General features: G+C 38.9%; 1 protein-coding gene across 1 annotated transcript; it reads right to left on the bottom strand.

The window, feature by feature from the left end:
• Positions 1-356: 356 nt before the first annotated feature.
• LOC146703333 (G protein-coupled receptor 26-like) lies at positions 357-7,663 on the bottom strand. The gene is made up of 3 exons (XM_085466514.1): positions 6,220-7,663; positions 5,479-5,592; positions 357-3,429 (listed from the first exon to the last, which is right to left on the bottom strand). The coding sequence occupies exons 1-3, from the start codon at positions 6,885-6,887 to the stop codon at positions 3,201-3,203; spliced, it is 1,011 nt and encodes a 336-aa protein (XP_085322640.1). The 5' UTR covers positions 6,888-7,663; the 3' UTR covers positions 357-3,200.
• Positions 7,664-24,414: the final 16,751 nt, after the last annotated feature.

Genomic DNA, 24,414 nt, shown 5'->3' with positions numbered 1-24,414 from the left:
ATGTTCTAGTAATTTCAGATACAGGGTTTCTGATTGTCGTGAGTTATAAACCATAAAAAGCTACATTAAAACAAAAAGGCGTGAATTATTTCACTGTGTGAATTTTACCTTTTTGAATTAAATCACAGAAAATTTTGACTTTTTCACAATATTCAATTGTTTAAGATGCACTAGTGTTTATGTCTGTGAACAAAGACACAAAGACTCCATTACGAGAGGCTGAGAAGCTTCATGAAGACCTCTTATGGATTCATCTTATCCATTATGTCAAATAGAACTAAAGTTATATGTGCAAGTGTGAGCTGTGTTACGATGGTGTGAGTGTGAGAGTAAGTGTTTCTTTGTTGTCGCATCAATAACAGTTGTCATCAGTTTAATCATCATGGTTAAAATCTAAAACAGTCATCTTTGTCATTTTTACCAACATAACAATTACAATCTCCATTAAAAAAAAATATTATGGAAAAAGCATTCATCCCATCACCGCCAACATCGTGGGTTTGTCATCTTAGCCATCTTTAGCAGCAGCAGCAGCATCGAGCCATGGTTTTATAAATCAGGAGGTACATAACAAAACACTTTAGGCAGTCAGGTCAGTCACTGATAAACAAAATGAGGTATATTACACTCCACTCATTGCCACCGATCCACAACAGGATAAACTTCATTTGCATTTGTAGCAGCACATTCTGTAAAACTCAGACATACAATAAATTATCCCAATAAATTACATTTACATATATCAAAAGACTCAAAAATACTTTTCACATTGCCTTTCATCTAAATATGTCGACATGTTTTAGGTTTAGGTTTCGTTTTAGTCATCATTTATGAGAAACATTTAATGTGGGCAAGTGAGAACTTCAGGAAATCAGAATTAGAGGATAACAAAAAGGAAGCAGATTTCGAGTAACGTTGATGAACAGAAGTGAATAAGGCAATTATTGATTCCAGTAATATAGTTCTAGATATCTATATGTCTGAAAAACTTAAAACTAACATATTATAGAATTTAAGGCATCAGCTGTCTTGGAGCGTCGTACAATGCATGATATAGTCAAGACAACTGTTTCTCCTTTGTAAAATTATGAATCCTTACACCCTACATAAATAGCCTTCACTTCTTTTGTTTTCTTTTCTGCTTTTAGAAAATTAATTACATCTGCTTATATTTAGCTCACTGGGCATCATCAGTAATTTTGGCACTGCATTTTCACTCCCCATCTCACTGTCAGATGTACTGTTTAATGCATTTTGTTTCCACATGACAAAAAAAATTTAAAATGTACTGTAAACGAGTAAATATAACTGGTTTTCTATTGTCTTCTATCAAAGTCTTCTATAAAATCAAATACAGTATCTTTGGATGTTTTTGTTTCGATTTAATGGACCAAACCAACAAAATAATTCTAAATTGCTTAAAACTATTTTTTTTTTTATCTCTTTACCAAGAAAAAAAAATGAAATAACTTAGGGTTAGTGGGACAGGTGGGTTAAAGTTAGGGTCCAACTGGTAGCCTGGTGTTGTTAGAGACTTGTTTGTTGCACGTCTCCTTTAAATAAAGTTTATAAGGTCATAATTATTTCTACTTGGTGCCTTCCACCATCATTTGCCAAAGCTTTACAAATATAAGTGGCACTGGATGATTTTCATCTGCCTTCTACTGCTTTCAGGTGATTATTTAAAAGAAAAACCTTTTTATCAGCAAAGACAACAATATGTTATATTTATAAATACAATTGAGTCCTTCTATTAGTCCTTGCATTAGTATCAATATCTAGTATCTGTGTTAGTAGCTTAGCTGCCCACTTATCTATTATCACTACTAGCTCTTTCCTGTCGCTGACTTCCTGGCAAAGTAGTTGGAAAACCTGCTGCTGGTTATCTGAGAAAAAAAAAAGACTAATAGGAATCACAGACTAGGATCATTTAGTTTTGCGGTCCAAGTTATTAATCCTATCTTAGTTTAGCTAGGATTATCATCCCTTGTTTTGAGCATATTCAGTAATTCAGACTGATTTTAATAATATTATGTGGTAAAGGTGCTCTCAACTATTACCATTGCACATTTAGTTGGCCTTAGCTGTTCAGAGATATTTCTTTTTTTACTTCACCCATTCAAACTGATTATTTCTGCATCCAGAGGTGCTTTGCTCTACTATTTTCTCGTGTCCGTGGCTGTCATCTCTATTAAATCATCTCATCTTTTTGCCAAAAGACATGTCCCGTGCATTTTCCTTCCTGTATGTGTGAAAAAGCATCGAGCAGTCTCTACGGGTCACTTGTGACTGTGAGTACAAACCCAGGCAAATACAGTTGATCATGCTTCACTTGACTTAACAACCTGAGGGCCACATGTCAGTCATGACAGCAAAGGCAGTCGGTTTGAAGGTTTTTTCTTTCTGCTAAAACTCTGCTTGGACAGATCAGTAAGTCCTTAAAATGGGTGCTAAAGCATGAACGATGCCAGTACACATAAAACAAAATATATTTACATCCGGTGCTAATACAGCCAGATAATGTATTGAAAAATAAAAAATACCCAAAGAATTTGCTTAATTCGGACTGGGCTATACCTGAGCCATCCTGTGCAGTGTGCACAGTCTGCTGTATGTTTTCATCTACAATACAATTTGGGAACTTGTTCTTCTACTTTGTCAAGTTTTGGTTAGACTAGTCTTCAGTGCTACATACAGAATTAATGTATAAATTACTGCAAACACTTTGCACAGACTAAAACAGACATACAGCCCACCCTCCCCCCTTTTTTGTAAGATAAAATGAATATTACAGTTATGTCAAAACAAACAGACACACTGCAAAATCTGTATATAATAAACTGTATCTCATATCTGACTGTAAGCTACCCTAAAATAATAAAACTTTTAGGTGGCCATTCATCCTGGGTAAGCACATCTGTCTCTCCAGGTGGACATGGAATCTGCTGCTCTTTGTTGTCCTCACAGCAAGTTCACTGCACTGATTTGCTGTTCTGGGCACTCGGTATGAAAGCGCAGTGGTATTCCTGTACAGGGAGTTGACCTTGTCTGTTCTGTTTTCTTTCCTTTTTTTGTAGACCAAATTCAAGCAGACATGGACAGGAACTACCAAAATTTATTCCACTTCTTCATCGACACTAAACTAGGTTCTTTTTTCCCTGACAGTTGTCGGGTTAACCTTCCCATCGGGGCAATGCCGGTCACTCCACGGTGGGTATGCTGTTCACCTGGCTCTCGTGCTGGTGTCCGGACGCGTTCAAGGAGCTGCGATTCAGCAGCTTGTTGATGATGTCAGTGCATGTCTTCTTGTACTGGTGTCGGAGGAGGGAGTACACAAATGGGTCGCAAGCTGCCTTGCTGTAAGCTAAGCACTTGGAGACAATTCCCCAGTGAGGGTTGATAGGCACCGCTGGAAATAACTCCACGATCCTGCAGGGAAGCATAAACAGAGGGTGGTGAGAGAGAGCGTGGTAGAAAGGCAAGTCAACATGCTGGAAAAGACATGCATGCCTTAAGCTTATTGAGCAGAAACTGAAATACATTTGCAACACAGTGTTCTATTTTTCCCCCATAGTAAGCAGGGAGTTACTTACGAAAATGTTCTGCTTCTTTATAAATACAGGAATCCCATTAAACACATATTTGTATAAAGTTATTTTTCTCATCTACCCACAAGAAAAAAAGTAGGTAGCTGTCAAAGGACAGTACAAGATTTCCCCGCCTTTCTGTCGTGAATGTGGATTTACAGTGTGGGGCTATATTAGATTTCATTTCTAATTTGCAGTCAGCAATATTTAAAGCCAGAAAAGACAAAAGAAGAGTAAAACAGATAAGCAGTAATGAGTGTCTGTGAACAAAGTTTGATTGTAACTGACAACCACATTAGACTGAAGACTGAGCAGAAAATGTCAGACAGTGAATTCTTCCAGTCTGGTAAAAAACAAAAAAACACCATCTCATTAGTGTATAATATAATATAAATATTTAATTTAAAGCAGCTCTTAATAAGCTTTACAGTCTTGTGAGGTCTGCATCTCAAAGCAGTTTGTGGCACTCCCAACTTGTTTTTGCTTTTAGACACATTTGTGTGAAGTGTAAGTTATTAAACCATCATAAAGCTGTATAAAACCGCTGATTGTCTACACTTGCACTCTGTATGATTAGGCCATCCAAAATAGAGCTCTGTCAGCGTATTACCACAGGCCTTACATGGGCTACTAGCCATCCCTGTCATTTGTTCACACACACTCCACAGAACGAGTGAATGTTGGTCACAGCGCCACACAAATGCAAAGGTGTTTTCTCACACGAGTTAACACAGAAGAAGCTAGAACTCCACAAAGCAAAGGATCAGGGGAAATTGGAAAATTTAACATGAAATGAATACCCCAAACCGAACCTCTTGGAAACTGGTTGAAGATGCAGCTAGTAGGTTTCATCCCATTATGTAGAAGTAAAGACGTTAGGGAAATGGTAGGCAGTGGTCCAAAGCAATTTTAAGCAGAGTCCATTTTTCAAAATCTCTGTTTATCGTACACAGATACACAGTTAGCACAAGAGCTTTCAGCACATATTATCTCATGATGTAACATTACATAGGCTACTGTAATTATATTTACAGTTAAATTGTTAGGAAGGCAAAACTGCTTTTCCAGGAGAAAGGAAATTCTCCAGAACTTATGGCTTAGGTGATATGACAAAGTAATTTGAGGTCATACCTACTTTTGCAGCTAAGCTTTGTTATCCACTGAAAACACAATAAATTGGGAGCACTTGTTGTCCACATAGAAGAACAGGTTACTGCCAAAGCCTACTGTATTTAACTCAGATCACGTCTACTTCAATTTTTTTCTACTGTGAGTTTTATTTACAGTAAGTTACTGGCATCCAGCTGCCATGTAGTTGCTGTAGATTTTACAGCAACCCCTTTACAGTGCAGCAGGTCTATGCATAAAGATTCTTTTGTCAAATCTCTTAATCTAAAGCTGAAATTCTGCACTTCAATCACAACAATCTTGATTGTTTGATTTAAATTCTGTTGTGGTGGTGGGTTCTCATTGTCCAAATGCTTGTGGGTCTGACTGTATTAAAGTAAATGTCTCACATGACAGCAACCCGATGACTTATGTGTCTCACTCACTACAGGCCTTATTTGGTATCCTGTCTTTGTTTAGTGATTGATGTGAGTGGATTCTACCTGACAAACTGATATGCACCCCGCGAACTCGAAGAGAAAAAGTGCTAATGCAGCAGCAGCAACAGCAGAGCAGAGGCATATTACTTATCACAAGGTCAGCCAATCTCATCTTCCAGCTCTGGCCAGTGTGAGGAGGAAGCGGAGGGGAGAGAGAAAGGAAGCAGGAGGGGAGGGATATGGGTATCTGTGACTGGAGTGCAAGGAGGTATCCAAGGGTTGCATACTCTGCATGGTGGTCCAGCATGGATTCCCTCTGGTCACCCAGTCTCTCTACTACTCACCTCGTGATCACATAGGGAGCGAAGCAGAGCATGAAGGTGCCGATAAAGGTGCTGATCTTCCTTGTCGCTCTCTGTCGTCGCCTCTTCTGCTCCTCCAGACAACGCTGACGGACACTACAAGCACAAACACATAAAGAGGGATGCCCACAAAGTGGGTTAATATGAGACAACAGGGAGTGGGTGTCATGTAGGGGTAAAGCATGGGGAGATCCAGTATAGGGTGAGTTCAGGTAAATCAACTGGGTCAAATTAAAGGCTCAAAGTGGGGATCTCCCTTTTAAGAATTCCAGTTTAATCATTTTCTCTGTGCCTGTATGGTTTTGTGTGATACCTGAGTGCACCACAGCTGTGATGCCATGGTGACACATTGCTTTGGAGATTTTTTTTTTTTATGAAATAGAGGTCATCTGTGTGAGTAATAACAGGATTTATAATCTGCAGTAGGCTATTCAACCACACACACACACACACTCAGAGATTGTATAGTATTTCCATGGGAGCTATTCTGCACAGAGACAGAATAAAGCAATCACCCCAGATGACATTTCAGTTATATTAGATTTTGAGCGAGGACTCAATTCACATGTAAGATTCGCTGTTTTAGATAGGAGAATAAAAGAGGCTAAACCCTTCCTTTTAACTAATTTTTAAATACTTTTCAAGCTCTACAAATATAAAGGTACCAGATTGCTATACCATATAACGTTATAGTTGCAGGATTGATAACTTAAAGTAGCTCACCTGGGGTGTATATCCACTAGAAGCACCAAAGTTTGCATTGTAATAACGTCGATCCTCTTACAGTGAAACCTTGCTACTTTAAGTACTTTGAGGTATGTGACACATAATACTATGAAAGATAGAAGAAAGGTGAAAGAGTGGAAAAAGATGGTGAAGACGACAAACTGTGTCCGATTGCTCGCTCTGGGGTTGGACAGGGTGCAGGATGCGTAAAGCCGGTGGTATCCAACCCAGGAGAGACAGGCGGCCACCGTGGAGAAGGACATGGAGTGCGCCCACGTGTACGCGAGCACAAAAGCCGCGTCTTTGTGGCGCATTTTGGAGTGGTACCTCAGGGGGAACACCACCGCGATCCACCTGTCGATGCTCAGAGCTGCCATGCTCAGCATCGAGTTCGTGGACAGGAAAGTCTCCAAGAAGCCCACGATCTGGCAGAAGCCATCTCCCCCCGGTTGAGCTTTACTGACAAGTCCTACCAAAGTGAGCGGCATGTTGGAGACGGTGAGCAACAAGTTGCAGAAGGTGAGGTTGAGGTTGAACAGACCGGGGACTTGCTTGCGGATCTCCGGGTTATACAAAAAGCAAATCAGCACCAGGACGTTGGACAGCAGCGACACTATAATAATCACAACCACCAGCACCGAGAGAATTACCTCCGCAGTGTCCATCCTGTGGACACCCGAAACTCACTTCTCTCCAGTTTTTCTGCGCATATCCAGTCTTTATTTTGCAGCTGCAAAATTACACTAATCACCCGTAACCGTGTCCATGCATCCCCGGATCTCTTCACCGGTGGAGATTCCCTTTTCTTTCAACTACATTGTTTCTTCTTCGGCAAAGATATTCAGGAGGATTCCGACATGATAGAAAACCTATGTTTGTTAGTTTTTTAACGGACTAACTTCCTTCTTTCTCCCCACTCTAATCTACAGAAAACAAGCTCTCTTGCCAAAGCTGCTCTCTTCTGGCACTGCGTCTTGCAGTGGGGTTTTGTGTCCTGTGATGCGCTCCCGAGGCATCACCCCTCCGCACACATTGCACAGTGTGTGGGCTACTTGATCTCTCTCCTCTCTCCTCTTCTGGGTAAAAGTAAGAGGAAAAAAAGAGCATTAGTTACAGCTAAAATGAGAAATTATTAAGCTCATTTAACGGAAAATGGCAGATATGGTCAAAATAAGCGTGCTTGTTTTGTTTGTTTGTTTTTTTCAAAATTAAAAAAATATTATTATTTTGGACTATTGTAAATGTTAAACTCGCAAAACGGCTTTTTTCCATTTTAAACTCTCCTTCAGGACTTTTGTAAAAAGGGAGTTGGAATTATCTTGACAATAAATACAAGATAGACAGCATAATCAAGGTGAAAGAAGAATATAAATACTACACTAAAGAGCATATAAGGTACACAATTAAGAGGCACGAATCTGACTTTTCACCAAATCACCTAAAATCCTTAAACCTGTCAAACTCATTAATAAAACAGAGATTAACATGAGTTCTCGTGCCTGATTCTGATCTCATTCTTCCAAATCACGATTGCCAGCAGTACTGCTTCTTCATCTTTACTAATTAAGTCTGCATCATCACATTGATAAAGAGCAAAATCCTCTATTTCCCTGAAAGCTGGATAACACCCCCACACTCTGCTGCCCCTCTGGACTTCAGTGTGGGGAGAATTTTTCCTCTGAAGCGTGGGATTCAGCGGAGTGTGCTGTGGCACGTGAGCCACTGAAGGCGCTGGAGCAGTGTGTGTGAGGTGGTGGTTGTGGTTTTCAGAAGGGGAGGGGGACGGGAGGGGGTAGTGTGTGGGTGGAAGGAGTTATTGTTACCGTGCACACACACATACGTGATATTTGAGTGTGAGGATGTAATAAATGCAGTCTACCGTGTCCTCTTTCTTTGGCTAAACGTGAACAGAAACAGGAGGAAAAGAGGAGGATTTGTGTTGAAAGTGAGCCTCATTAAAGTCGTATACTATGAGGTAGTGGAGTATAGGGGTGGTGTTTGTTCTTGATGCAAAGAGAAGGTGGCTGCAGGGGTGGACAACCCTGGCAGCTGCTGTGTATGATTAGGCAGAAATGGAGCTCCATCTTGGACCCCATGAGGCTTTGGCTGTGATGGATGCATTATCAGCATGTTGTACATGTGATGGGACAATCAGCTTTTGCAGGAGCGGACACTTGCATACTGTCAAGCAACTGCTTCTGCGGCTTTTATCTCGTCACTTAAAGGGACTTATCAGCACAGAGCCACCAGTTGATCTCAGGCACAAGTGCAGCTTTTTGTATGCATCATTTTAATTATTCTTTTCATAATTAAATGTCAGGTCCAGAGACAATAATGTCTCTAAGGAAAGTGCTCTAAAAATATGGCTTAGAAGGGACAGAGGGACATGGATGAATAATATCCACAGACAAGGGGATACTATTCTTTAAAATGCAGATTTTTTTTATTAGGATTTACTATTTAGAACATTCACATTTCTCCACAGCACTACACCACATTAGACAAATATGCCAAGGAAAACCTTTTAATTTTAATACCACCTTACAGAAGGCTTGTTTTCAGAGAGCACTGTGTCTTTACAGATCCAAATATGGCCTGGTTCAAGGAAACATGGGTTCTGATACCTCCTGGCATCCCGTGAGATTACCCAGAATAAAAACACTGTACACAGCTCCTGTTGTGTCAATTAAATAATGCCTAGTTCCCACAAATCTTATCGACTGTGGTTTATTAAGAATTACACAAACTAACATTATGGAGGTCATTTACTGACTCATCAAACAATGCTAAAGAATGACACATAATTCAATATGTTGTCTCAAGTTTGTGTCTACCCACAACCAACATTATATTTGTGTAATGCAACAAAAAGTACTGATCATTCAAAATGGTCCAGTCCCATGTGCAAAAACACCAAATCTACACATCTTTACACAAACATTGATGGGTCTTGATTTCTGGGCTTAATTGGACTTATTTCCTTTGGGATAAGTTCTCATTTTTGTTGACTAATACCCTAACTTGATTAATAATAAAATTTAGGTTTAGGGCTTCAAGATGTACACATTGACTGGTCACTTCATTGGGTACACCTTCTTCAACTCCTTGTTAATGCAAATATTTAATCAGCCAGTCACATGGCAGCAACTTAATGTATTCAGGCATGTAGATACGGTCAAGATGACCTGCTGTCCAAGTTCAAGTCAAGCATTAGAATGAGGAAGAAAGGTGTTTTAAGACTCTTTCAGTGTGGCATGGTTGTTAGTATTGGTGGAGTATTTGAGAAACTGTTCATCTACTGGGATCTTAATGCAAAACCATCTCACATAAAATGAACACATTGAACCTTGAACCAGATTGGCTAGAGCAACAGAAGAATATAGCATGTGCCAATTCTGTCAGCTAAGAACAGGCTACAACTCACACTCACCAAAACTGAACAACAGATGATTTCAAAATCATGACCCGATGAGGTGTTTTGATTTATGCAGTGACATTTTATTCAGGTAAAGGCTGGTTGTGGTGTAATGGTGTGGGAGATATTTTCTTGGCACCTAACTGTTGAATCAAAGCCACAAACAATTGAAGCAGTTCTGAAGGCAAAAGTAGGCTCAAAACAGTTTTAGCACGGTATCCCTAATAAAGTGCTAACTGAGTGTATAAACGCTCTTTGTCAACATACCCCACTCATTCTTCGGGACATTGATAGGGACCATAAGTTCCAAAATAAAATACGTGCTTTACTAAGTAAAACTTGAAATTAGCAATTAAGGCTTCATCAGGAAACTTTTTACTGAAGGCATGGATCAGGCGTCAATAAGAGGCTTCTATCCAGCTGCATCTAGGAGAATTTACCCCCTGCTGAGTATTGCAAAGAGTGCAGCTCTAAGACATTTCCAAACAGACTTCACTTTTAAGACCTGGAAGGTTTCTGATACAGTCTAAGATCATTTGAACAAAAACAACAATCAAGAATAAACACTATCATGATCTCTACAGATAATTAAACAATCAAATTCATCTATAACATTTCTTTCTACATACCTAAATGCACTAATTTGCTACTAATTTGAGCAAGTGAGCAGGTGTACCTAACAAATTGGCCAGCCAGTGTATTTCTCCCAGTAAGTGAGTCTTTGCTTGGTGGCACAAGACCTGGACCAAACCAACCAACTATATTATTTATTTCTATTACCGACTGGAACAAGAACAAATAGGATTCATCTTCAGGTCATTCATCCTTTTTTCTGTTAAATGAATTTCACGAACATTTTGTCAGGAGATGGAGAGAGTGTATATCCATCACTTTACAGAAAGGCACAAAAAGGAACAATTACACTTAATAGACAGTGATAAGGCACCTAGAGTCAGCTGAAATGTCAGGAGGAGGTTTGGGGACACACACTGTATTATATGAATTATTATTATTATTGAGAATATTGATATGTTCTTAATTTTTTTTTAATATTACAGCTTTTGTAATTACTAATCTATCACAGTGCCCCATAGTGTGTAACTTAGGGGTTTTATTACTTAAAATCTCTGTTTTGTAAGGGAATCCTTCGGGTTTACTGTGGCTGAGAAAAAATCTCAAGTCTGCAGATCTTCACTTTGAAGATAATACCTCTTGTCAAAAGATTTAACAAGTGCAGGACTTGACTGTGAGAGACAGTAGGTTGAGAGAGAGCCTGCGGCACTCCTCCTTTATGCTGTGACAGTGTGAATTTGAATTTGCTGCCAGTTCCAATTCCACCCTTGACTTCCCTCTGATTGGCAGGCTGGTATATATTTAAAACCCACAGTTGATATAGGCTGTGCTTTAGCTTCTTGGTTTTCCTGACTCATGTGAATATAGACATGTCACTTATATTTCCAACCTTCCCAAGAAAAATAATGCAGGATTTCTGAGCCGAGAAGAAGTTGTGCTGCAAATATGACAACTGGAAAACTTGTAAAAGTAAGACTTGAGTTATGTAACTCAGAAGAGTACATGCAAGCTGTAGAACAGCAGCCTTATGGCTCATAAAGGTCTCACGGTGAAGACGGTAGGGATGCTCACTCATACAAGAAGCTTTATATAAACATCGTGAAGTGCCACTTTGCAAGTAAGGAGAAAAGGAAGGTGTTTACACAGCTAGCTATAACGCTGAGAGAGGCCAGTTTCCTGTCACTTCTGACTTAGTCATCACCAATGCAACCACTCTGATATCTAATAAAGCTTGTACATATGTTAAAACACAAAGCAGTTACCTGAAGCAGCAGAGAATTACTGAGTGAAGCTGGTAGAGTTTCTGAAACCTATTACTGGCATTACTACCTTGAAGCAGATATTACTGGTTCTCAAAGTGGAGTCCCAAAACCCCCAGAGATGTGCAACACATACTGTAGGCGAGAGCTCCACATAATAATTTGTTGCAAATGACTAAATTCTGGCGTATAAAAAAGTAAAAAGTGCATTTACACAGGTAAAGGACATTTACACCAATAAAAGGTCAATTTGTTTTCATAACTTGGCCCCATTGTACTTCATGATGATGTATGGAGAGTCAGGTGAGTACCAAAGTCAGTGTGAGTCGTTGTCTAGTAACCATAAAGTGAGTACTGATTAGAAATAGAAATATACAAGTATGGCATTGATTATCCAATGTACTGGAAACACTCCTCAGAGACTTTGGTCCATATTGACATAGCATCACACAGTTGCTGCAGATTTGCTGCCCATCCATCCCAAAGGTGCTTTACTGGATTGAAATTGGTGAGTGTGGAAACTATTTAATGAGTCATGTTCAAGAAAATTTCTTGAAATGATCTGAGCTTTAGGACATTCTTTGTGTTATTATCGAGTTTTTCTAAGGAGCCAAACTGTGCTAGGAAAGTTTTCTCACAAGCCTGAACAACTGAGACTCGATGCTTTCATGTTGTTTGTGACAAATCAAACACTCATAAGCCCAGGCAATGTTTTTCCAAACTTCAGTTTCTTGCTCTTAGCTGATAAAAGTTGCACCTGGTGTGGTCTTCTGCTGCTGTAGTCCATCTGCTTCAAAGTTCAACATATTCAGCATTCAAAGATGCTCTTCTGCATAATGAGCTTGAAGAAGTCTGGCCTTTCTCCTCTGACCTTTGACATCAGTAAGACATTTTTGCCTGGAGAACTGCTGCTCAATGTATATTTTCTCTCTTTGAGACCATTCTCTGTATCACAATATGGCCCACAGTACAGTAAAAGTTCTAAATAGGCTCTTGATCTTATTTAAATGTATTGAGGTAGTTTTTCACTTATATACTGGACACCTTACATTTTTTAAAACATGAACCAATCAGCAGCTGCATTTCTACTACATAATTACATAAATTTTGGACAATCTTTCAGTTCTTTTCCTGTCATCGGTTTCCTGAAAATGTTGTACTCCACTGAACTGCATTCAAAGACTTTTAAAAGATATCGAATTCTAATTTTATTATTGATGCACCAACATCCAGAAGTACTTGAAATGAATTCCAACTCGATCAGCTACATTAAATGCGACTGATGCTTGTGGGCACAATAATAGAATAATGTAATCACAGAAAATACTGAGTGCTGCATATGAATTTAAAAAAGCCTCCCTCATAAGAAGCTTTTGTTCATGTCCTCCATCTGTATGCCCTGCTGAGCTGCTCACCATACCGATCCTCCTGTAGTATCTGAGACTTGTCTTTCCACATATGGCAAGGCAGAGAAAACCCAGCACCCATTCTGATCTCACCACCAGAAATGTATAATCAGTGCACAGTTAATACAGACGCTAGTACAAGCTTGTTTTCATTATGGATCCTGGAAGGCGCTGGCTGTGTGTGTTCAAGGCTGGCCAACTCCTACAGACACAAGCACAAAGCATTCCAGCTTGACAGTGTTTTATTATAGATGCCGACAAATTGCTTTCAGCCTCCTGCTTGATATTTGTACTCTAAAACAATGGAGTGCAATAATTATCTTTAGCGGGACAGTTTTATGCAAACATTTGCTGCCCAGATTTTGTAGGATGGTGTCAGTTTTATAGCATAATTATCTAAAACTGTTGAACCTTACAGGACGGAGCTGGAATGAGCTGTATTTTTTCCAGTGTTGACAAAGGAGAAAGAAAAAAAAATCCAAGGGAGCTTTAAATCAGCTGGATAGGCTTAAGAATAAATAAGAATAAAAGACACTTTCACTCTTGTAAATTTAGATCATTTATCAAGTCAAATACATCCGTCTTTCATCTCTTGATTTCACAGACGAGTTCACAGCAACACTGTCAGCCGTTCCTCGAAGCCTGTGGTACATCAAAGAGAGAAAGCAAACACAATTTGCGGTGTATTGATCTCGTTATTAGCAATTCTCTGGCAGAACACAAAGTGTCAGGATGTGATGCCAAGATGCAGAGTTTGTTTTTTTTTATCTGGAAGTATCTAGATGAGCACTGATGGGAGACATATGTTTTGTCTAGTGTTTCTGGAGCATGAGAGCTTTTATTGTGGTGCACTTTAGCGGCCTGTATTTTTTCATAATGCAGTTCACTTGGACTTGATTAGATTCCTCCCCCATGTTGGACTGTGATCTGAACCCTTTCCCCTTGACAGCATTTAAATCAGTTTTTCATTCAGATACATAAAATAGAAAGCAATCCTCTTTTTCCTGTGGACCCAGATAGTCTATTACTACCAACAATTTGATAAGAGTCAGTCACCTTAATGCAGGGCTTAAGAATTACAGAGCATGTCTGACAGGTAATCAGTTCTCCCTATGAGCCATCGAGACAGAGGCTGAACCTTGTGACCCAAATAAAACCTGAATCTAATACCTCTGCTGTATATTTATCTTCCTTTGATATCAAATCATGAAATTTATGCTGTTAATAGCAACAGTTAACGCAGTGTGCCAGATTTGTTATTTTAAGTGCGGGTGTTATCCCACCATCAAACTGTAGGTGAAACCTGCTTCACTGACAGTAAAGGCAGCCATAAAAAGTACAAATAATCTACTCCTGTGATGACAATGATCCAGGAGCCATTTGGTTCTGTTAATTACTGAAGTCGAAAAACAAAATGTTGAAAAACTCTGAGATGTAACAAAAATAACAATGATAACCAAGACAGGAAAAATGAAAGAAAAAGATAAAGAAGATAATTTAGAGATAATTTATTGATACTATTTGTGATAACACAGCAAATAATGATTACGCAGCCTTTCCCTCAACCTTTCTATGCTCCCTGAAAAAGTTGAATTTGACAGATCATGTTAAAACACCAGATGACACTTAAAGGAAAAGTTGAATATTTTTTTGTAAATGTGTTGTAAGAAAGTCTGTCTGTACGAAACTGGACCTTGAAGGTTGTCAGTCCATCTTAGCATAAAGACTGAAGAAACTGAGAAACAGTTGTGTTCAAAGGTAGCAAAATCTGTCCTTGAATTCAGAGATTTCCAGTCACTTTGTTATTTACATCTTTTTAGAATTTGGCTGAATTTTTTACTTCAGAACTGCTCTTATTCAACATGCTGCTGGAAAGTTAAGTTGCGCCTGGTGTGGTCTTCTGCTGCTGGACCTCATCTGCTTCAGTTTTATTTATATAGCCCCAAATCACAACGAAAGTCACCTCAAGACATTTTTTATTGTTCGGTAAAACCCTACAACAGCGAGACAAGCCCCTATGAGCAAACGCTTGGCAACCTTTGGCAGAGCCAGGCTCAAGAAAGGGGCAGTCATCTGTCACAACCAGTTGGAGGTAATGGGGGGAAGACAGGACAGGTCTTTAAGATAAGACTGGGCTTAGTGGGCCTTGTATGCAAGGAGAAGAGTTGAATTCAGGATTTAACATCTGCTTGAAGGTTCAACATGCTGTCCATTGTTCTGCATACCTTGGTGTAACGAGCGGTTATTTGAGTCACCTTTTGTCTACTCCAAGCAGCCTGGCATTTTCTTCTGTGCTTTACCATCAACAAGGCATTTTCCCCAGAGAACTACTCTTCACTGGATATTTTCTCTTTTTTCACTCTCCTCTTAAACCCTAGAGATGGCTGTTCAGGAGACTCCTAATTGGTCAGCAGCTTCTGAAATACTCTGACCAACCCATCTGGCACCAACATCCATGCAATGTTCAACATTTTCTAAATCACTTTTCTTCTTCATTCTTCAGATGGAACATCAAGTTGTCTTGACTATATCTATGTGCAGAATGGGTTGCTGACTTGAGTTTCTGCCATGTGATTGGTTGATTAGATATGTGAGTTAACAAGCAATTAAAAAGGTGCATTTAACAAAGTAGCTGGTGAGTGTATATTAAGTATATACATCCTCATATTTAACATACTAAAACAACAGTTCTATAAGTCAAAAATAATATATTACCTGGATGAGGTTTACTCTGAGGTCACTGTGAAAATACCAGCAAAGTGATGGTATGCAAGAGCATGTCTAGAGTCAATGTCACATATGCACTTATGTGTGAGAGAATAAATCGAAGTGCTCTGGAGTAGCCCCAGATTAAAAGACGAATCAGTTTCTCGTTCCCCTGGATTTGTTGTGGATTCTCTGCTCCCACCTAAATGTAAATAAGGTACTTGCGTGGTCAGTGAAATAAGAGCTGTTGCCATGCCTCCTCGATAGTAATCTGAACTCGGCTGCTTGCAGTCCTTCTTGTGCTTTATACCAATCCCACCTTCTCATCCCTGCTTTGTGTTGAAAAGTCAATTTTCTCATTCACTGATCTAATTCATTGCAAAGATTAATTTGCCTTTCTAATTTGATTTCACAGTAATTTAATAAGTCCCCCCAAAATTTCATCAGTGGTCCATTCACCGTTGAGAGAAGCCCTAATTAGAAACGCTAATGCATAATTATTCTTTTATTTCCAGCTTAAGCTAGCCAGCACATGAATACATGAGAACAAGGGGATGACAGCAGATATCAGCTAAAAAAACAATCTCATATAAGCATGTTTACATGAATGTGTGTCTATACCCACCACCCTCCGTTTGCATTGAGGCACCTTATCAAGCTTGACGAGACTTCAATTAACTTCTGGTGTCTCCTTTAAAGCATGCAGCTCATACAGTGATATAACCATTAATGTCTCATTAACTTACCAGCCTTTCTTTAACACATATGCTGCTGTGCAGATGGAAACCTGATCAGATTTCTGAAGGACAAGCTTAATTAAGTTTATGAAGGAATGTGATGTAGCCTGGTAGCTTGGATTTAGCACCGGACCATTTAATTATCATTTAATTAAAATGCTACAGAGAAACCTTCTTCATAGCTCAGTGATTACTGCTGTCAAACTACAAAGCAAAAGGTGTGCCTGTCCTGTTTGTTCAGGTGGTTTGCTTCTGAAAGAGATTGCCTTGGAAGTTAATTGCCAGGATCTCGCTCGTTAGCTCATGTATTCCTGCCATCTAGTGAAACTCTGCAGTATTACAAGCAGTCTCCAAGGGTTTTTTGAACTGTTGGAATGAATGAGACTGCAGCAAAATTTAATCAGTGGGTCCTCCTTGTGGCAAAGCAAGGTCAGTGCTGTTTTTACCCACTTTGTCATATTCCTTCTGCTAAAGTACCTGACTCCTTGAACATAATCTCTAAATTGCTTGCCCAGCTTGTCATGGTTACATGAATTATTTGACATCTCTGAAGCTAAACAGGATGCGTCCCATAAAAATGGCTTCCAGCCAAAGCATATTTTTTGAGGCAGTCCAAAATGCCAAGATGCTTGTGCTAAAACTGGATTTCAGGCATAGCAATATTCTTGATTTTATTCACAAAGTAATGTTAAGCAAATGTAAATTGCGGCTATGGTGATGTCAGAGGTCAGAGTAAAGGACCCAAGACTAACTCCATTTAATCTCAGCACTGGTTTGTCCTGCTTCTGCAGCTGCTGTAACGCCACTTCAGTCCTTGTTGAGATTAATAGCAGGCGCACACAGGAGCCATTAATGCTGAGGAGCCATTGTCCCACCTCTTCCCCAGTGCTACCCAGGGAGCCACAACCTCCATAATGGCTCCATTCTCTATATTAATGATGCTCCCTGGTCACATGAAAAAAGAAAAAAAGAAGAAAAAGATTTTTAGCTGTAAGCCTCGGTGAAACAAAAAGGAAAATGTGAAAAGGGGGAAGCAGGGAGACCTTCTGTCACCAAAAGAAGGAGGTGTTTTACTACAGGGGACTCAAGATGGCTCGTTATTAAAATTTAATGTGTATCGCGAGACTTTCAAACATAAACAATGTGGATATTTCCACAGACTCAAGTTCTTGAAAAAATGATATTCAGGGTAATATTTTAATCTTATTTTTACATTTGATCTATTTCTATTGTTTTAGGGAATTTTAAGTTTCCTTCTTTTGTTGAAGGAAAGAATCTGCCATGCTGAATCTGTGTGCTTTTACTACCAACTGGTAATTTAATTAAGGTTTATTATATTCATATTTTGTAGAGTACAAATCCCTGGGTGGTGTTGTTGGTCTTCTTTCTCTAGTTAGTGTTCCCCGCCACTGATGAAGTTCAATTTTTACAAGCCAAATTCAACTCGGATATGGGCAAAAATAGCCCTTTTGCCACAGTTTATGGGCAAAAGTATTTGTCATATACATTATTAGGCTTTGACTTTAAAACATAAATGTTAAAATGGCATTTATCATCCCATTTATCTTATTATTATTTTAATTACAAGTATAGAAATTATACAGCAGGAAGAAGTATTTCACTGAAAAAACTCAGGCTAGACTGACAGGCTGCTGCTTCAGGCCCCGCCTTAGCTCAGGATGCTGATCGTCCAGTTCTGTAACAGTATCCAACTGGAGACAGACTGGTAGAATCTATCTCCACTTGGACCTCCGTGGTCTACTGTCATCAACCAGCAGAGGACTTCCTAAACTTTGTAGCAGTAGACATAAGATCCCAGCACACCAGTAACTATACCATAAGTCAGGTTTCACAAAGCAAAGTCAATATGAGAGTAGTGGTTGGAGTTTGTGGTATTTAGACTGTGATGTTACGAAGCAGTTTATATACTCTATATATAACCAGCTAGACAAACAGTGTCTTATACAACAGCCAACAAGTGTACACACGTCTGTATACGTTGGGCAATTTTAGTGCCTACTGAGTCCTGCAGAGGGCGAAGGAGACAGCCAGTCCACTGAACATCCCATCCACCTGAAACCCAAGAAGGACCTCTTAAAGAGAGTCACTTGCAATCAGAAAGCCCCCATTTAATTACAACACACAGGAAATTACTGAGTGAATGGGTCAGGCGCTGATAAGAGGCTGAGCTCTGGGGATGATAGCTCCTGAAACCCGAGGAGCCCCAATCTCAAAGCCAAATTATCACAAAGGCCAAGTCTGGAAGCCTGACAATCTGATTGTACTGTCATCCAGATTCATAATTAATACATTTATCAAATTAATCGCTGAAAAGAGCCCCGGCCTTGTGAACAGTAAGCAGATTCATTGGCCACTGGCTCAGCTTACCACTAATAACAGTGTTGTCAGTGGAAATAGGCCCAGAGTGGGCCGATGACCCGGACTTCATGACAGACAAATTGCGCATCAGTGTAGAGATGATATGGGGAATTTAGGGAGTAAAAGAAAGAAAAAAATGTCATTGTTTGGTGACAACCACAATTGTACCCTTGTTTCAGATTGTGAATGCCATGTTGGAGGAACATGAAAGGGATATTTACTGTTTGGATAGAGCTGAAAATATCTGCTGTTGTACCTGGTCTAACAAATCACTCATTAAAGGGACTTTCAATGTTACTACCACAGGCTGTAGTAATGAAAAAGAATGATCTTTATTTTTAGAAATACAACTACCATAGAATTCGTACATGTTTAACAAGTGATTCGTGTGTTAAATAAGTAATTAAATAAGTGCACAAAATCACTTCAGAAAATGAAAAAGGTAAAACAGATTTATTATTTTTAAAAACAACTTTTTTTTAGGCTTTACAACAAAAGAAACTATAAGTAAAAAACTAGTATTTTGTACTTATAAAACTAACTAAAACAAAATATAATGTACAGAAATTGCCTTAATTTTTGGTTTTTGCCAACATGATTGTCAATATTTTAAACATTAGAATTTATAATGGCATTCAGATATGCATGTTGTATAAATTGCTATGTTTCTTCTAGTCTAATTTAAAAAAATTCCCTGACACATTCCAAAGTATTGTAAGAATTCATAATAATAATAATAATAATAATAATAATAATAATAATGATCCTAAAAGATAATAACAAATTGATTACATTTACTTTTCCCCCCCTTATATAGTAATTTTCTACTCTGTGTACATAACACAGTTTATACAACTTGCCTCATTCATACAATCACTTAAAAAAAATACAAAAAAAACCCACAAGTGCTTTCTGTCTAACATTCTTGCCCATCTTCCCCAAGAATATTTGGCACACAGACTGCAGCGGACAGGTATCGAACCACCAACCTTCTGATTAGGAGGTTCCCTGGTCCTTCTGCAGATCCAGAGTGGGGTTGCTGTGGCTCTGTGGGTAATATTAAAAAATATTAAATTATAACTCCTGTAAACAGGCAATAAACACATACAACAGTGTTTCTTCAGAACAAAAACTAATGTTGTATCAGACATTAATAGAGTCTGATGCAATAATGAGTAAAAAGCATTTTTCAAACAAAGAACAAATTTATGTCTTCCCTGTGGTCGTTGTTTTGGTAAAAAAAAATTTGCTTTAGCTTTCCTTTTTTTTTTTACTCACCTTGTTAGTTAACAGATGAAAGCATCCAACTACCTTCCTAAATGGTAGTGACAGCCTGACAGAAAACTAAATGTATTCCCCCCTTAGCAGAGTTCCAGTGATAATGCAAAGTGATTATTTGCATTGGCAAATGTGGACAGAAAAATAGTTCCTAATTTTTCTGAGTCACAGGGTCAAGTATGAAACCAAACACGCGTCATTTAGTTTATGTATACGTTTGAGAGGGCAAACATTTCTGCTGCTGACATCCTTATAGAAAAATAGCTTTACTGTGTTAACATTTTGGACGTTAGTGGTTCCCTGACTACAAATAGGATTAGTCACAACCCCAAAAACTGATCACAGACATCTTGTGTTGTCACCTTTAATAGAGTAGACCTTTTCTCTGCCGTGTCATCCCTGGTGCTATAGGGACTAATCACACATTGGTAACACATGGTAATTTAAAGCACTAATGAGAATACTGAAAAGCTGCTGGGTGAGCTCCTGGATTTCCATCTGGGCCCCTGAAAAGACCATAATCACTGGTCAACAACCCAGGTCATTTGAAACTGACGATATTGCTGTAATTACATGATAAATGTCTTTGTTAACGATACCTAAAAACACACAGATTTAGTATTTTTGTTGTTTTCTTCAGACTGTATACTATGGATACTGTGGATTTCTTAAATAGGGATTGCCTCCTAATTTACTTAGTCTTTTTTAGTTTTTATGAAATGTTTTCTTATAGAACATAATGAATCTGACAATAAGGGCATTGAGGAAAAATTTGTTTGAAATAGAATAATAATGCATTTGTACATTTTCTTATATTGCTGTTTCTCCAGAGAAATCGAGAAAACAACTGGAAAGTACTTCATCAGCAGGTGAGTTGCGCTCAACAACAAACGCATTCAGAAGTTTCAGTGTTTCAGTGCTGTGTTTCACAGGTTGAAACGTGACGTTGAGGACGAGGCAGTTTATTTCAGCTCATACTGATTTCGCCCTCTTTTCAAAACGAAAAGGAACAAGCGTTTCTTTTATGAAAAGACTGAAAGCTCAATTTGTCCTCTCTTGTTTACTCTGCGATAATGTTGTTTTGACATGTAGTCCTCAGCAGTGCTTATATAGTTGGTATTTATGCTGTCTATCAGGAGCTGGTTGAGGTCCTTTTCTGCACTGAGAGCCTGTCTGGTTCAGCTCTGGAGCCTGAATGGACCCACTCTTCACTGCCAACAACTGCAGCAGGCAGGTAGCAAAGGCTTTTCAGCAGGGCCAGCATGCATCACTCAACTTAGGTAGAGGGCTCTCTTCGTAATTGCCAACTATTACAATACGTGGCATGAGGGGTTCAACACTATTTTCAAACCTGATGAAATGGCATCAAGGCATCCTCTCACATCCAGTGATAATTGAACAATTAAACTTTAGCAGACAAATTACCTCTTCATAAAGCACAACTAATTATAACAGGCCAGTCACAAAGAAGCTTATCCAGGGTCAGTCCTGGGGCTGATGTTCAGATTTTCATTATTAGATCAGGCTTAACTGTATTTATTGTATCAAATACATTTTTATTTGTCCATTTTGAGTTTCCTTTTTATGCAGTGCACCCCCAAAACAACTTTTTTTCAAGCATCCAGTCTGTTTCAGGGACCTAGGATATTTTCAGACCATTTATTTGAGACATCCAGCTGCAACCCCCCCTATTAAACATCTTGATTAGACAGGATTTAAATCACCCTATTTGATTGGGGCAGTTAAGCTCTTTATACTCTTCACTGTAAAATGCTAATTCTCTGTGAAACGAATGGACATGAATCCTCAGAGAGCATATGGAGAATCTCTCATATAAATAATTCACAGGAAATGAGTAAAAATTAGTGAGCAGAGCATCAGTGATGTTGCGCAGTCATTACTTCTGCAAATGAGGTATTTAATATGAAGGATTTAAAATGGAAATGTCATCAGTGTGAAAAATGACCTCCTTTTGCAGAGCAAGACACCTCATGTACACTGCAGCACAATACTAGCAATGTAAATGCATGAAATCCATACTACTAGCATTTTTTGGATTATGGTGTTTCCTTCTACTACTGCCACCAAGCCCTTTACACAATAGTAGCTAAGCCCCCAAGTGTGAACTCTGAGCCTAATTACCCTCACAAGGGGACCCGAAACTCCTCACGTGCACGCTGTGGAGCTCTTCAGGTGCATTAGGTGAAAATTATATTGACGCTAACAATGGTGGCTTCAGGATCCACTTCAAGGATGCAATAGACTTGAAGAGCACCCATATTTTAGTCCAGGACAAAAGGCAGAAGATAACAGTGCAGGTTCTGCAGCAGCAGTATCTGTAAACAGTTTCAAATTTATCTGCAAAATACTTCTTTTTGAAAATTTGATGAGCCTAAAAGAGCATCGAATGAATCAGTGTAAAGTTTGTGCCAGACAAACACACACTCATGTCAATATTTGACACCATAAACTCCTCCCTTGGCCAGTCACCGATGAGACTCAGAGATTATGAATTTGATATTAATGCCGACCGAAAAGGCCAAACTGGGAGCACGGAGCACATTTAATATCTAAACGTGGCTCCTCTCGCACACACAAGTCATTTGCAAGTTCCAATACAAGATGATTATATGTGTTGATACATCAAGGCAAGAGATGAAATTGATTGCAAATGTATCATAAGGGCTCTGCATAAGGTGGTGATTGTAGACAATATTAAACTTCACAAAGGAGCTTTTGTTCTCAAATTCCTGCGGCGGTTCAGCCAGTATCGCCTCTGCTTTAATTTAATATCTATTTATTTTACTCCATTGTACGGGTTTTATTGAGGTTGCGCCTGCTTTATCGCCCCGATCTAAACCAGAAGTGAAGGTCAGGAGAGGCAGAGTGCCTCTGTTTATTGGCTTCCATTGAGCCCATATGAGCTGATTTGGCTATCTGCTCTTTCATAGTATTTTGTGCTATCCGGATATTGTTTATCACCGCATTGAGATATTCACTGTGTATTTACTGCTGAATTAAATATTCTTCATCACTTTTGTAATATCCTCTCTGTAGGCTCATGCAGGATGTGAGAATCCTGTTGGATGTGCCAGCAAATCCTCGCTGACGATCTATGAATTCAGGAAGAAAAAACAGCGTGGAACATATATTTGTCATCTGTGTATGCTTTGAAAATGTTAAGTCACACTATTTTAGGCAGCTTCACTATGTTATTTTGAAGTCTGGACTTGGTAGCATGAATATTAACCCATTAACCCAAAAGCACATTCATATTCATCAGCATGTCCAAGATGTTCCAGTGACCTCAGATACAGTGTAATGTAAAAAAAAAAAAGCCCACTACTACCTGGACAAATCAAGGTTATTCGTGTATGCAAAAGTTTTGACGCACATTTCATGTTTTGCCTCCAAGGAGCCAGACTTTCTTGTATTTTTTAACATGGTTTTGAGCAATAGTTCTGCAGGGGGGTTGCTGCTTTTTCACACATTTTCAGTCTTTAGTCATTCCCTTCAGTTGCTCCATTTACTGTTCACTGAAGCCTCATCAGAAATGGTCTTAGTGGAAGGATGGCTGTCAAGAAGCCATTCTTAAAGAAGGGAAGTGGATGAGATGTGCCAAATTATACAAAAACTGGACTGAAAATCAGTGGCAGCGGGTGTTATGAAGCGATGAATCTAAATTTAAAATTCATGTCGGTGTAAGCCATTTGTAAAGGTGGCTGTAGGTGGAGGTTCTTTCATGGTTTGGACCTGCATTTCATCATTTGATGGAATTATGAATGCAGAAAAGTAAAAGTATGATTAGATTTTGATCCATCATGCAATGCCATCTACAAAATGCCTGACAGCAGTTTCAGTCATGGATTGGCCTCATCAGAACCCGGACCTCAACAGATACCAGAACAAAGGCAGACAAGAGCCAAAGAAGACCAATGAATGTCCAATTGGTACTAGTTATCGAGCTGTTTTTCATACCATGGGAATGGAGTGATATTTTTCCTCCCAACACTATTTATTTCTATTATCTATTCCTTTTGAAATTTTATGAAAGAAAACAGAATGATCGTGATGTAAAATTTAAAGCTGCACATAAACAGTGAAATAGAAACATGGTTTCTGATTAGAAAGAAAATAATACTACATCAACCTTAATCTACATCTTGCCAGTTGTCTGATATTGCAGAACTGTCACAGGTGGATCTAGAAAGTTTTACATGGGGGGGCAAACGAGTGTGAAGAGGTATACACAGGGTGGCAGATACCTCTTCATTAAAGTATGTCAAAATCCCTTATGTGTAAATGGAATCAACAATATATACACAAAAACACTTTAAAACGATTCATTGTATCATGATCTCTTCTTAGAAAACGAATATTTTAGGTATAAATAAAACAAAAACATTTCCCCCAAATAAATACAAAACAAATACAGCAAT

Source organism: Copadichromis virginalis, linkage group LG8 (assembly GCF_057382275.1).
Source record: "Copadichromis virginalis isolate Kocher_CV1m ecotype Utaka linkage group LG8, C_Virginalis_male_GT1.1, whole genome shotgun sequence".
NCBI classification, from domain to species: domain Eukaryota; kingdom Metazoa; phylum Chordata; class Actinopteri; order Cichliformes; family Cichlidae; genus Copadichromis; species Copadichromis virginalis.
This window is presented reverse-complemented; position numbering and strand designations above follow the sequence as displayed.